This window comes from Cervus elaphus, chromosome 18 (genome assembly GCF_910594005.1).
Source record: "Cervus elaphus chromosome 18, mCerEla1.1, whole genome shotgun sequence".
Classification (NCBI taxonomy): Eukaryota; Metazoa; Chordata; class Mammalia; order Artiodactyla; family Cervidae; genus Cervus; species Cervus elaphus.
In genome coordinates this window covers 124,182,858-124,197,302 of record NC_057832.1, presented here as the reverse complement: position 1 = coordinate 124,197,302, position 14,445 = coordinate 124,182,858, and the positions used below count along the sequence as shown (strand labels likewise).

General features: G+C 54.8%; 1 protein-coding gene and 1 pseudogene across 2 annotated transcripts in view; one reads left to right on the top strand and one right to left on the bottom strand.

Moving 5' to 3' along the window:
* Nucleotides 1-7,106, top strand: part of NCAPG2 (non-SMC condensin II complex subunit G2) — a 67,575-nt gene extending 60,469 nt beyond the window's left edge. For both annotated transcript variants that reach the window (XM_043872466.1, XM_043872467.1), the window contains one exon: nt 6,721-7,106. In XM_043872466.1, the coding sequence (XP_043728401.1) occupies nt 6,721-6,772 (52 nt within the window). In that variant the 3' untranslated portion in view covers nt 6,773-7,106. The remainder of the gene's footprint in view (nt 1-6,720) is intronic.
* LOC122675042 lies at nt 1,947-2,061 on the bottom strand (annotated as a pseudogene).
* Nucleotides 7,107-14,445: the final 7,339 nt, after the last annotated feature.

Here is a 14,445-nt window from a genome sequence, read left to right as displayed (position 1 = left end):
TGGGTGGGGAAGGTCCCCTGGGGAAGGGAATGGCCACCTACTCCAGTATTCTTGCCTGGGAAATCCCATGGACAGAGGAGCCTGGTGGGCTTCAGACCATGGGGTCACAAAAGAGTCAGACACAGCTTAGCCACTAAACAATAACAAAGAGGGTTATTGATTGTATTGAGCTTCAAAAGAACCAGATTTTAGTTTCTTTGATGTCCTCTATTGATTTCTTTTTTAAAATTTTTTTGCTTTCTGTCCTAATTTTTATTATTTCTTTTCTTTTGCCTACTTTGGATTTAATTTGGTCTTTTTTTTTCTGGCTTCCTAAGGTAGAAGCCTAATTACTGATTTTGGATGTTCTTTCTTTTCTAATATATTCAGTCAGTGCTATAAATCATTACTACGCATTAAGCATTACTTTTGCTGCATGGCATAAATTTTTTTTTCCCATAAATTTCTATGTTACATTTTCACTTAGTTAAAAATATTTTAAAATTTCTCTTGAAATTTCTTCTTTGCCCCATGTGTTCTTTAGAAGTGTATTATTTAATCTTTCAATTTTCCAGTTATTTTTCTGTTATTGATCTCTGGTTTAATTCTGTGTTATCTGAGAGAAGACACTGTATGGATTTCTATTCTTTTAACTTTATTAAGGTGTGTTTTATGACCTAATATGTGATCTATCTTGGTGAATGTTCCATATGAACTTGAGAAGAACGTGTGTTTTACTGTTGTTGGGTGAAGGCATGTCTAAATGGCAGTTATATCCTGTTGGTTGATGGTGGTGAGTTCATCTCTGTCTTTACTGATATTCTGCTTGCTGGATCTGTCTTTGATAGAGGGGTTTTGCTTTATATATTTTGTTATCCTGATATTAGGAGCATATGAATTTAGAACTACTATATCTTCTTGATGAATTGACCCTTTTACTTCTATGCAAGGTCCATCTGTTTCTCTAGCAATGCTTTTCTCCATAGAATCCATTTTGTTAGGTATTAAGACGGCTCCCCAGCCTCCTTTGGTGAGCATATTCAGTGTTAGTGGTGTTTTAGTCTGGAGGCAGAAACCCCAGTGACAGGACAGCCTGAGCGCCAGGTCGAGTTCCTGTCAGGTGTTGGTATATGGGTGGGGGCTGGTGAGGGTTGTAGTGAACTCTGAAGTGTGAGCGCCGTGCTCCCACTGGGGAGGACTCACAGCCTGAGGCTGACCCTCACCCCCGGGAGGGAGCGGTCCTGAGGCCTCCTGGGGGGCCGCTGCCCACCTAGTCCCTGGGAGCTCAGGGACCTCGTGCACACGGCGGTGCTGTGAGCTGCCGAGCCAAGTGAGCCTTGCTGCGTCCTTGCGCCCAGCGGGTCAGCAGCCGCTGTGGAGGGCCGGGGCCCGCAGCGCCGTCTCTGCTATCCTGTCCGGCCTCCCGGCGAAGGCGGGGCCTTGTGGGCAGCCCTCCAGTGGCCCTCCTGACCCGCCTGGCACCATGGCTCGGTGACAGCAGCCGGGCACTGGTGGGGGGCTTCAGCGTCCTTGGTCATGAGCCAAGCACACGCATTCAGCTACATGCTTTATGCTGGAGACTGTTGACTGTTTCCTGTGAAGTTTAAGAAGGATCTTAGAGGGAGAAACCAGCAGACTTTAGGTTTTATTAACCTGTTTTATTTCTGCGTCTGTGGAGAAGAGGAAGGTGAGCTTCTGATCTGGAGGAAACTGAGGAGTGTGTGTGTTTCTGAAAACACTGCCGCCATTTAGTTGCTAACTTGTGTCTGACTCCTTTGTGACCCCGTGGACTGTAGCCCAGCAGGCGCCTCTGTCCATGGGATTTCCCGGGTAAGAATACTGGAGTAGGTTGCTGTTTCCTTCTTCAGGGGATCTTGCTGACCCAGGGTTCAAACCCGTCTCTCTTGCATTGGCAGACAGATTCTTTACCACTGAGCCGCCTGGGAAGCCAGGAGAGGGAGGCAAAAAGCCTACAGCACCCAGTATTCCCAGCTGATCTCCCATCCAAGTACTAACCAGGCCCGAGCCTGCTTAGCTTCCGAGATCAGACTCAGGCGCATTCAGGGTGGTATGGCTGTCGACAACTGGGCAGTGTGAATATCCAACAAGGTTGTCAGAATTACAAACCAGATAATGATAAGTAACTGTCGCAGGACATAATCATAACTTCAGAAATGCGAGCATCTTACAAGATTTCTTTGTTAGAAATACCATCTGTGAGTAGAGTTTTTTGGAATAGTTTGGTATGAACTGCTCTGAGGGACTTTTGCACTTGCACAGGGGTTCAAGGTGAGTACTTGAATTGTGTTACTAGTTAATATTGACAGAAAAAAGGCCCTGGAAGTTCAGAACTTACTCTATGGAAAAGAAAAGAATATTCATAGAATTTAAAAACAGGCATGTAATATTTGGAGGGCTAATGGCTGCGCCCTTGACAAGAATCATGAGTGTTAAGTCACGAATCAGTTGAACTCAGTGACTAAACAACACAGTGTAATGTTTTGTTTATTCATTGTTTCTAGAACTACATGCAGTTTCCTCTGCTGAGCTGATACACAGATGGCAAGAAAGAATTCTTCCCTTTAAGGAGGAAACATCCTAAAAAAGCAAATAGGTAGAGACTGAAATACTGGCTTCCTTCTTAAATATTCAAGAAGCAGACTGTAGGAAAACCAGTGTTTGAGGGAAAAGAAGAACCTAAAAACCGAAACATAAAGATCAATCTAATGGAAGATATGCAATTAAGATTTAAGACTATATTTTAAAATATTATTTATTTTTGTCAGCATAGAGACATTACCTTCAAGGCTCTAGGAGCCCTCTGGTCCAGTTAGAATGTAAGGCAGTGGGGTGTTCATTGGAAATGAGTGTTTTCTGAGCAGACACACCGGCCGTCTCTGCAGGAGGGTCAGTGTTTTGTCGACTGGTCCGTCGGGTGCGGTCTCGTTGCACTTTCCGAGCCTCAGCTGCCGGGAGAGCCAGGCAGGAGGGACGCCCGAGGCGCCCGTGTGTCCTGGGAGCAGACGCCTGGGTGCTGCTGTGCCCCGGTCTCCGCGGGCTCCGTGCAGCCCACCACCTGCTGTCTCCACCCCCGTGGTGTCCCCGGGGCGCAGACGGACGAGACAGCGCGTGTGCGGTGGCGGAGCAGTGAGAGGAACAGGCAGGCAGCCGTCGGTGAGGCAGCAGTGCTGGGCCAGCCAGACACCCATAGGAGTCTTTAAAGAAAAGATCAGCTGTTGCCCGAACTAAAAGCCCTTCATTGGAAACACAGCTGATGAACCAGAGCCTCAGCCCCTCGGGGGTCCAAATGGCCTCCATGCAGGGCAACCCGGAGCAGGACAGACACCGCTGCGGAGGAGGGTCCTAGGCGAGGCAGCCATGTAACCACCGTTGGGAGAGAATTTTCATGGCAGGCTAAAGACATATGCACTTGTAAAGATTCTTTTTTTGTTGTTGTTTCTGTAACTAAACTTTAGATGGGACTGGTGAAAAAAATGACCTTAACACAAGTCCACGTTCCCAATACACAGTGAGGCCAAGCAATACTGAAATGTCGGAGTATAGAGCAGAGAAAGGATTACTGCAGGGCCACGCAAGGAGATGGGTGGCTCATGCCTTAAAAATCCCAAACTCCTCAAAACCTTTCAGCAAAGCCCTTTTCTAGGAAAGGTGAGGGGGGGTGTGGTAGGTTGTGGCAGACTTCTTGGTGTCAGATCCTTTGTCCTTGAGGTCGGGTCATGGGCAGGTAACAAGGTTCCTGTAAATCTCCACCACACGAATGTTCTTCTCTGCTCTGACAAGAAAGGGCACGGTCTCAGGACACACACGTCGCTCTCTGAGGTCGCAGTCCTGGCTGAGGAGCAGGGCTCAGCTGGTGGCTCCCTCAGGGCCAGGCCATCCCCAGACCCTGCTCAGCTCTCATCCCCGAGAGAGCCAGGCTCCTGGGACCCAACTGACACACGGACTCCTCAGGGGGCAGAAACGGGGGGCGGGGGGGCAGTTCCTGCAGACTGTGTGCATGTGGACCACCACCACCTTTGAGGTGCAGACACAGGCGTGAGGTGAGGCTCACCACTGCATTAAGGTCTGGGCCACGGCCAGCAGGCGGCCTTGGCGAGGGCTCTGGAGCCCTGCAATAGCCCTGGGCCCCAGATAACCTGCTGGCCCAAGGTGGAGTGAGCCGGGGGCACCAGGGAGAAGGCCGGGGCCCACCGCTCACCTCACTTGCCACCCGACAGCCACCATCAACAGCTGGCTGAATTGGTACTAATGGTCACTCACGGACAGGTGGTCCCTTAAGGGAATCACTGCGGTGCCAGCCAGTGGCTGAGCAGGACTGCCCACTGGTGGTCACTGACAGTTGATTGCTGTGGGCAAGCCACTGCGGCGCTGACTAGTGGCTGAGTGGGACCACCAGTGGTCGCGTGCTGAGTTGCCTGGTGCTGGCGGTGGGTAATGACACACAGCAGTGACCTTGTGCCAAGGGCGGAGCTCCGCCACAATATCACACCTAAGTCTGAACAGAATTTCTGAATTTTGAGACAAAGAAACATCTTAAAAACTTTTCTGTGTTGGCCTCTATGTGGCCCCTCATGAAAACTGGGACACGTGAGTCTTACACGAGACGTGGCCCCGCTGTAGGAAGGCACAGGCTCCGCTGCTTGTGGGCAGGGGGCTCTGAGCTGCGTCGGCGACTCCGTGTGTTGGCTACAGGTCGACTTCCTTCAGTGCGTGAAGTTAGATACACTGCACTGTTGGCCGTTGGACAGCACAGGTCTGAACTGTGTGAGTCCACGTGTGTGCAGGTATGTCCAGTGATGAGTACTCTGGGACTGCACTGTCCTGGCTGGCTGAATCTGTGGATGTGGGGAGCCACGTTCTCAGAGGGCTAAGTTATACTCAGATTTTCCACTTTGCCAAGGGTTGGCATCCCAAACCCCTGCGTTGTTCAAGGGCCACCTGATTTCTCTTGATCTCTCTGAACGTGGCTACTAGAAAGTGTCCAGTTACCCTGAGCATGTGTTGATACTAAACAGGGCAGGACTCGGGCAGGCCCGAGTGCCTGTGACAGCTCCGGGCTGAAGAGGGAATAAGCTGAGAGGCCATGTGGGGCCTGGATCGCCCCTTGTCTCAGCAGGAATGCAGAGCTTGGCTGGCCCACACCCTCTGAAGGAGCTTGGGGGAGGGAGAAGCAAGGGGAGGGGCTGACAAGCTGCCTCACATCTGTGAGCCCCCAGCAAGTGTCACTGGGGACGGGTGCAGGGGTGGGAAGTGAGGGGTGTGCAGGTCGTGGGCGATCGAGGACATGGGGCGCGTCATGCGCTTTGGGGAAGCGGGCCTCGTTTACAGCGCTCAGTGGGCCGCTGACCACGGCTGGGAGGGCGCACAGACCACACCGCTCCCTGAGCCTGTCTGCATCGTGAGCAGGTCCTCCCGGGGCCAGGGCACGGCCTCGTGCCAGAAGCAGGCAGTGTGCCGGCGAGCATGGGCCTGCGAGGGTGCTCTGTCTGTCTGTCCCGGGGTGAGTGCGGGCCTGCAAGGGTACTCTCTCTGTCCTGGGGCGAGTGCAGGCCCCGTGAGGGTATTCTGTCTGTCTGTCCTGGGGTGAGCACGGGCCCGAGAGGGTACTCTGTCTGTCCATCTGTCCTGGGGCAAGGGCGGGCCCCGTGAGGGTGCTCTGTTTGTCTGTCCTGGGGCAAGCATGGGCCCCATGAGGGTATTCTGTCTGTCTGTCTGTCTGTCCTGGGGCGAGCGTGGGCCCGTGAGGGTGCTCTATCTGTCTGTCTGTCCTGGGGTGAGCGCGGGCCCACGAGGGTACTCTGTCCTGGGGTGAGTGCGGGCCCCGTGAGGGTATTCTGTCTGTCCGTCTGTCCTGGGGTGAGCACGGGCCTGCGAGGGTGCTCTGTCCGTCTGTCCTGGGGTGAGCACGGGCCCGTGAGGGTGCTCTGTTTGTCTGTCTGTCCTGGGGTGAGCGCGGGTCTGCGAGGGTACTCTGTCTGTCTGTCTGTCTGTCCTGGGGCGAGCATGGGCCCGTGAGGGTGCTCTGTCTGTCCGTCTGTCCTGGGGTGAGCACGGGCCCATGAGGGTACTCTGTCTGTCTGTCTGTCCTGGGGCAAGCGTGGGCCCGTGAGGGTACTCTGTCTGTCTGTCCTGGGGCGAGCGCGGGCCCTGTGAGGGTGCTCTGTCTGTCCTGGGGCGAGCGCGGGCCCTGTGAGGGTGCTCTGTCTGTCCTGGGGCGAGCGCGGGCCCTGTGAGGGTGCTCTGTCTGTCCTGGGGCGAGCGCGGGCCCTGTGAGGGTGCTCTGTCTGTCCTGGGGCGAGCGTGGGCCCTGTGAGGGTGCTCTGTCTGTCCTGGGGCGAGCGCGGGCCCTGTGAGGGTGCTCTGTCCGTCCGTCTGTCCTGGGGTGAGCGCGGGCCCGTGAGGGTACTCTGTCCTGGGGCGAGCACGGGCCCCGTGAGGGTGCTCTGTCTGTCTGTCCTGGGGCGAGTGCAGGCCCTGTGAGGGTGCTCTGTCCATCCGTCTGTCCTGGGGCGGGGCAGCTCCCGGCCGGCGGCCCTGTCCTGGCGCCACGTCGCCCTGAGTCTCTGTGACACGGCACTTACTCCACTTACGTGAGGGACAGCGGCTACTTTAGTTCTCTCCTTGTTCTGTTGCAAAACATTTTACAGTTACTTTGTGGAAGTGTAAATTTGTGCAGTTTGGTCACTTTTCTGTAGCTAACTCTGTCTCTCTGTGTTTCAGGTTTCTCTACGAATCATCATCAAGAACTTTGGGAGCACTTTTGAATTCATAATCAAGCCAACATCTTGGTCATGTAAAAACAGAGGAAAAGGACTTTACAGAAAGTGAGATGAATGTGTATTTTTCTAGTTTTTTAATGTTAATAACCCATATAATAGAAAAGAGGTAGGGCTTCTTTTGGGGTGGGTTTGAGTAGAAAACTCAAAAATGCTTAACATTTTTGTGGCGTGCCTGCATAAAGGATACATTTAATGTACCAGGCTCTAGGTGTCAATGGTGCAGAAACCCACAGTGCATGGAAAAAATGTTTTCTAGCAAACCTGATTGTTATAAAAATGACTTTTATATATAATATTGCTTGGAAACGATGAGTAGCAAAGTGGTGACAACACCTGTTTGTGTACTTGATTCATAAATACAAGTGCGCGTTTTCCCCTCCAGCGACAAGGACTGGGCCTGGGTCTCCGCCAGGGGCAGCTGTGAGACACCCGGCGGGGCTGAGTGGGTGTGGGGAGAAGGCCACTTGGGGACCTGCTGTAGCCGCGCCCCCTGCCCCCAGGCGTCGACTGGGTCCTGAGGCTGTGCGCACAGCGCGCAGACCCGGTAATCCAGCCCGAGGCCAAGCCCCCTTTGCTTCCCGAGAGCTGCCCCACTGACTTCATCTCAGCGCCCCTGTGCCCAGAGCCTCCGTGCTCGGGTCCCGACAGTGCTGGCTCCAGGCAAGGCCAGCGCCTTCATCCTGGGTGCTGCATTAAATGCACACACGTTTGGTCTCAGTCCCAGCAGGAAGGGAAGCAGTGCCGATGGCGCAGGGCCTCTGCCCCTCCAAGAACGGCCTGCACTGCAGCCACAGCGCTGAGGGAGGCCTCACGGCGGGGCGTCTGCGGCTGCGGCAGGCTGCTTGTCGCAGCTGACTCTGAACGTGATACCCTACACGTAGTGAACACTATACTCATGTGTGACGACAGTGTGTGCGTGAGCAGCACGAGAACACTGAACACCAGTATGTGCGCGACAGGACGAGAACACAACACTACACTCAATGTGTGACGACAGTATGTGGGTGAACAGGTTGGGAATACTGAACACTGCACTCACGTGTGACGACAGTATGTGGGTGAACAGGACGAGAACACTGAACACTACACTCCCATGTGACGACAGTATGTGGGTGAACAGGTCGGGAATACTGAACACTACACTCACGTGTGACGATAGTATGTGGGTGAACAGGTCGGGAACACTGAACACTACACTCACGTGTGACGACAGTATGTGGGTGAACAGGTTGGGAACACTGAACACTACACTCACGTGTGACGACAGTATGTGGGTGAACAGGTCGGGAATACTGAACACTGCACTCACGTGTGACGACAGTATGTGGGTGAACAGGACGAGAACACTGAACACTACACTCACGTGTGACGATAGTATGTGGGTGAACAGGTCGGGAACACTGAACACTACACTCATGTGTGACGACAGTATGTGGGTGAACAGGTTGGGAATACTGAACACTACACTCACGTGTGACGACAGTATGTGGGTGAACAATTGGGAACACTGAACACTGCACTCACGTGTGACGACAGTATGTGGGTGAACAGGTCGGGAATACTGAACACTACACTCACGTGTGACGACAGCATGTGGGTGAACAGGTTGGGAACACTGAACACTACACTCACGTGTGACGATAGTATGTGGGTGAACAGGTCGGGAACACTGAACACTGCACTCACGTGTGACGATAGTATGTGGGTGAACAATTGGGAATACTGAACACTGCACTCACTTGTGACGACAGTATGTGGGTGAACAGGTCGGGAACACTGAACACTACACTCACGTGTGACGACAGTATTGGGTGAACAGGTTGGGAACACTGAACACTACACTCACGTGTGACGATAGTATGTGGGTGAACAGGTCGGGAACACTGAACACTACACTCACGTGTGACAACAGTATGTGGGTGAACAATTGGGAATACTGAGCACTCACTTGTGACGACAGTATGTGGGTGAACAGGTTGGGAACACTGAACACTACACTCACGTGTGACGACAGTATGTGGGTGAACAGGTCGGGAATACTGAACACTGCACTCACGTGTGACGACAGTATGTGGGTGAACAGGTCGGGAATACTGAACACTACACTCACGTGTGACAACAGTATGTGGGTGAACAATTGGGAATACTGAACACTGCACTCACTTGTGACGACAGTATCTGGGTGAACAGGTCGGAAATACTGAACACTGCACTCACGTGTGACGACAGTATGTTTGTGAACAGGACAAGAACACTGAATACTACACTCACGTGTGACAGTATGTGGGTGAACAAGACGAGAACACTGAACACTACATTCACATGTGACAGTATGTGGGTGAACAAGACGAGAACACTGAACACTACACTCACATGTGACAGTATGTGGGTGAACGAGATGAGAACACTGAACACTACACTCATGTGTGACAGTATGTGGGTGAACGAGACGGGAACACTGAACACTACACTCACATGTGACAACAGTATGTGCGTGAACAGGACATGAACACAACACTACACTCATGTGTGACAGTATGTGAGTGAACAGGATGAGAACACTGAACACTACACTCACGTGTGACGACAGTATGTGCGTGAACAGGTTGGGAACACTGAACACTGCACTCATGTGTGACAACAGTATGTTTGTGAACAGGATGAGAACACTGAACACTACAGTCACGAGTGAGGACAGTATGTGCGTGAACAGGTTGGGAACACTGAACACTACACTCACGTGTGACGACAGTATGTGCGTGAACAGGACGGGAACACTGAACACTACACTCACGTGTGAGGACAGTATGTTTGTGAACAGGATGAGAACACTGAACACTACAGTCACGAGTGAGGACAGTATGTGCGTGAACAGGTCGGGAACACTGAGCACTGCACTCACGTGTGACGACAGTATGTGCGTGAACAGGTTGGGAACACTGAACACTACACTCACATGTGACGACAGTATGTGCGTGAACAGGACGGGAACACTGAACACTACACTCACGTGTGAGGACAGTATGTTTGTGAACAGGACGGGAACACAACACTACCCTCACGTGTGACGACAGTATGTGCGTGAACAGGACGGGAACGCTGAACACTACACTCACATGTGACAACAGTATGTTTGTGAACAGGATGAGAACACTGAACACTACACTCACGTGTGACGACAGTATGTGTGTGAGCAGGACGGGAACACAACACTACACTCGTGTGACAACAGTATGTGGGTGAACAGGACGAGAACCCTGAACACTACACTCACATGTGACAGTGTGTGGATGAACAGGGCGGGGATGAAGACACTTCCTGCCGGTCCACCCCGCTCGTTTCCCGCCCGCCCACTCACAGAAGGCGTCCGATGCGTCATCACAGTTGCAGTAAAGGCAGGTCCCTTCACGGGGGTTATTGCCACTCCCAGTGGGGAGGCCCTTCTTGCTGCATCCACGTCCGGGGCTCTGGAGTCCTCTGAGTGCCCAGCCCTCTCGTGGTTACCCCAATTGCTCTGAGCCTTGGGGTGCAGCTCCTGCCTCCCCACTCTGGGTTGTTCCCTGGTGCCGGCAGCACTCTGGGACACAGCCGTCCCCTGGGTAGGACGAGGGCGCACTTGGGGGCGGGCAGTGGTAGCCCGTTCTGAGCTGAGCTGGGCAGCCTCTGCAGCGTGGGATGGCGAGTGCTCCCCCCCGCCTCAAGGGGCTCTGAGGGGGTCACAGGCTGGCAGCCGTGGGCCCGTTAGAGGCGTCTCTCCTGGGGGTCTGGCAGCCCACCTTCCCTCCTGGTGGAACCAGGACCATCTGATGACTCACAGTGGGTTCATGGTTCAGACAGACCCAGGCTGTGTTTGTGCAATAAAAACAGGCCAGCTGAAAGTGGCCGATGGCAGTTCTGATGGAATCAGTCAACAGTTTGAATTTCATCATGGCTGAGGAGAGTGAGAGCCAAACTAAGACAAGTAACTTGGGTTGTCTGTCACTCCCGTTTCAGGCACCTACCAACACATGGGTTGTCTGCTCCCTGGAAGCCCGCTCCACAGCTGTTGCTTTGGAGAGCGGGTCCTGGTCGAGTAGCAACCCAGCGGGCATCCCAGCCTAGTGCCTGGGCACTGGGCAGCTGCTAACACGAGGGAAGACCCCGTCGGCTGAGGGCCTGGGGTCCACAAAGGGGCCTGCCTCCCAGAGGCTCCCACGCTGCCATCCTGGTGCATCCCCTGCAGCGGCCATGTTTTCAACACAGAGAACGGGAGACCCAGCTCCCCATCCTGACAGCTTTCTGGACCCAGTAAGGCGTCATGGTTAGGCTGGTCAGCTCGAGCAAGTCCCGAGCGCTGACTGACGGGCTTGCCAGCCATCTCCTCTGTCTCCACGCAGCAGTGCCAAGGCCGTGGGGCCAGGGTCTGAGCCCCACTCGTGGGGGGAGTCCCCCTCTGCTTCCTCCTCGGGTGGGCAGGAGACCCCGAAGGGACACCCGGCTCATGGGCCTTGAAAATGTTGGGGGAGTCATTCCTTGACCCGTGTCTGCAGCTGTGTTCTAACTGTGCAGCGCGGGGCTGGACCACACACAGGCCCGGCAGGTGTGTCAGCGGGAAAGGCACGAGACTGGGTCCGCGCGGGAGACGCCCACCTCACCCGGGCGGCTCAGGAAGCGAGCACGCGTTTGGGTGTGCGCAGCACACACTGGACAGATCGCGCGTGTGTGCCGCTGACAGCACTGACGTTTGCTCACACACGTGTCCTCGACTGCACCCACACGCGTCCATGCTCCTGTGTGCACACTTGCCCCCACGTGTCAGGGCACGGGCTTCCTATCGTGACCACCTCCCCAGCGGCACCCCAGAAAGGGCTGAGCGCAGCCATCCCACTCGTGGGAAGTCAGGCTGCCTCGGGGCTGGCCCTGTTCTTCCCACACGAGGTTTCCTTTCCCCCTCCTGCCTCAGGGCCCCTTCTGCCCCGGGAGTTTCCTCTGTCCTGCTCCCGGTGGCAGAGTGCAGCCGGGTGCCAGGAGAAGCAGGGCCCGGCACGGTCTGCCCTGCTCAGATCCCCACCCCACTGTGGTTCCGCGCCTCTCCCCGTGGGCTGTGACCAGCTTCCCTGCGGTCCCTCCTTTGCCTCTGATCCCCCGCTCCATTTCGGGGGCCTTGCCCTCTGACTGTTGCTGGGACTGTCAGTCCTAGAGCTGGCCCCGGGATGAAGCAGGGCCTGTTTCTGGAAACCACCGTTCGCAGCACCTAGGCAAACAAGGCAGGAAGGAACAGTACGGGCCCTCCCTGGAGCCCGTGTAGCCACACAGAGGGGAATGCCACAGCCCCAGACACCAACAGCCCCGCGGGGTGTGGGCTCAGAGCGCCTGGCTCCCCTGGGTCCTTCACCACAGCCCGCCCACACGTGCCCTCGGATTTGCTGCTGACGGAGACCTGTCCACGGGACAGGTGGACCTAGGCCCCTTGGTGTCTTGAGGACGTTACTGGACAGTTTGAGCGGTAAAGACTCCGCCTGCAGTGCGGGAGACCTGGGTTTGATCCCTGGGTTGGGAAGATCCCCTGGAGACGGGAAAGGCTACCCACTACAGTGTTCCTGCCTGGAGAATCCCACAGTCCACAGGGCCGCAAAGAGTCAGACACGACAGCGCGGCTCTCTCACTCAGGCTTCAGAACCACTTACCGCCTGTCACCAACACGCTCTACCTTCTACCCGCCCTGGTCTTACTCTTGCCTTCTCCGTATTTCAGTCAGCGAGTGTGTCACAGCCGGCTCTCCGGACGTCAGGACAGATGTGCCCCTGGCCCCTGGCCCCCGGCGGTGCTGGGGTGCTCCACGGGGCTGAGGGACGGCCCCCTCGAGCCTTTCACCCCAGGGGTGCATCCAGCGGGGAAGGGCGCACAGGGCTGGCGCAGGCCCAGCTGCAGAGGATCGCGAGGGAACTGTTGCCCCGAGAAGCCCACTCTCCACGCTCTCCAGCCGCTGGGCTGCCTTTGGGGGACGCACGGGAGGAAGGAACGGTGCTGGGAACATGGTGGACGCATCCTGTGGGGGGTGGGCACCCCGGCGGGCGCACAGTACTCTCAGGGGGCCGCCCCGAGGCCACCGGGTCAAAGACAGGATGGGACTTAGGCCCAGCCTGCTGGGCCTGGGGGACAGAGGCGCTGCCTCTGGGCACAGGCGTGGGGCTGCAGGAGGAGGCGGACGGGCCCTGCACTCAACCCTGTCCGCGGGTCCGGTCCAGCCGTCGGCCACCCCAGTGCCTGCACAGCCCCGCCTCGTCTGGGCTGGGAGGCTGGGGGGAGGGCCACAGGCACAGCAGACCCGGGGCCAAGCCAGGGAGCCTAGGACGCTGAGGGCCGAGGGGGCAGCGTGTGAGGACACACAGTCAGCCACAGGCACACACACACACACCTCTGATCACACACACACACACACGCACACACCTCACTGATTACACAGACACACATGCACACACCTCTGATGACACACAGACACGCACGCACACACCTCACTGATTACACAGACACACACGCACACACCTCTGATCACACACACACACATGCACACACCTGATTACACAGACATGCATGCACACACCTCACTGATTACACAGACACGCACGCACACACCTCACTGATGACACAGACACACACGCACACAGCCTGCCTCTCACACACACACATGCACACTTCTCTGACACACACACACACACTTGTACACAGCCCACCTGTCACACACACACGTGCATGCACACAGCCCACCTCTATCTCACATACACACACATGCATGCACACAGCCCAACTCTCTCTCTCTCACACACATAGACACACATGCACATACCTCACTTCTGACACACATATGCATGCACACACCTCGCTTCTCACTCAGACATACACACGCAGAGACACACACAGAGCTCACTTTTGACACACAGACACACCTCACTTCTGACACACATAGGCACACACATATGCACACACCTCACTTCTGACACAGACACACACACTCACTTCTGACACACACAGACATGCACATACACACACACCTCACTTCTGACACAGACACATGCATGCACACACCTCACTTCTGACACAGACACACATGTACACACATTTCACTTCTGACACACAGACACGCACGTAATGCACACACCTCACTTCTGACACAGACAGGCACATATGCACACACACACCTCACTCCTGACACACAGACACACACATACACACACACCTCACTTCTAACAAAGACACACGCACACAGCTCACCTCTCTCACACAAACACACACATACACTCACACACGCACACACCTCACTTCTCTCTGACACACAGACACATGCACTCACACAGCCCACTTCTCTCTTACACAAAGACACACATGCATGCACACAGCCCACTTCTCTCACACACACATATGCATGCTCAAAGCCAACCTCTCTGACACACACACACAGTCCACCTTTCTCTCACACACACATGTATACACACAGCCCACCTCTCTCACACACACACATGCACACACCTCACTTTTCTCTGACACACACACACATGCACATACACAGCCCTCCTCTCTCTCTCTCACACACGCACACACACAACTCACTTCTCTCTGACACAGACACATACGCACACACACAGCCCACCTCTCATACACACAGGCAGACACTCACACAACTCACTTC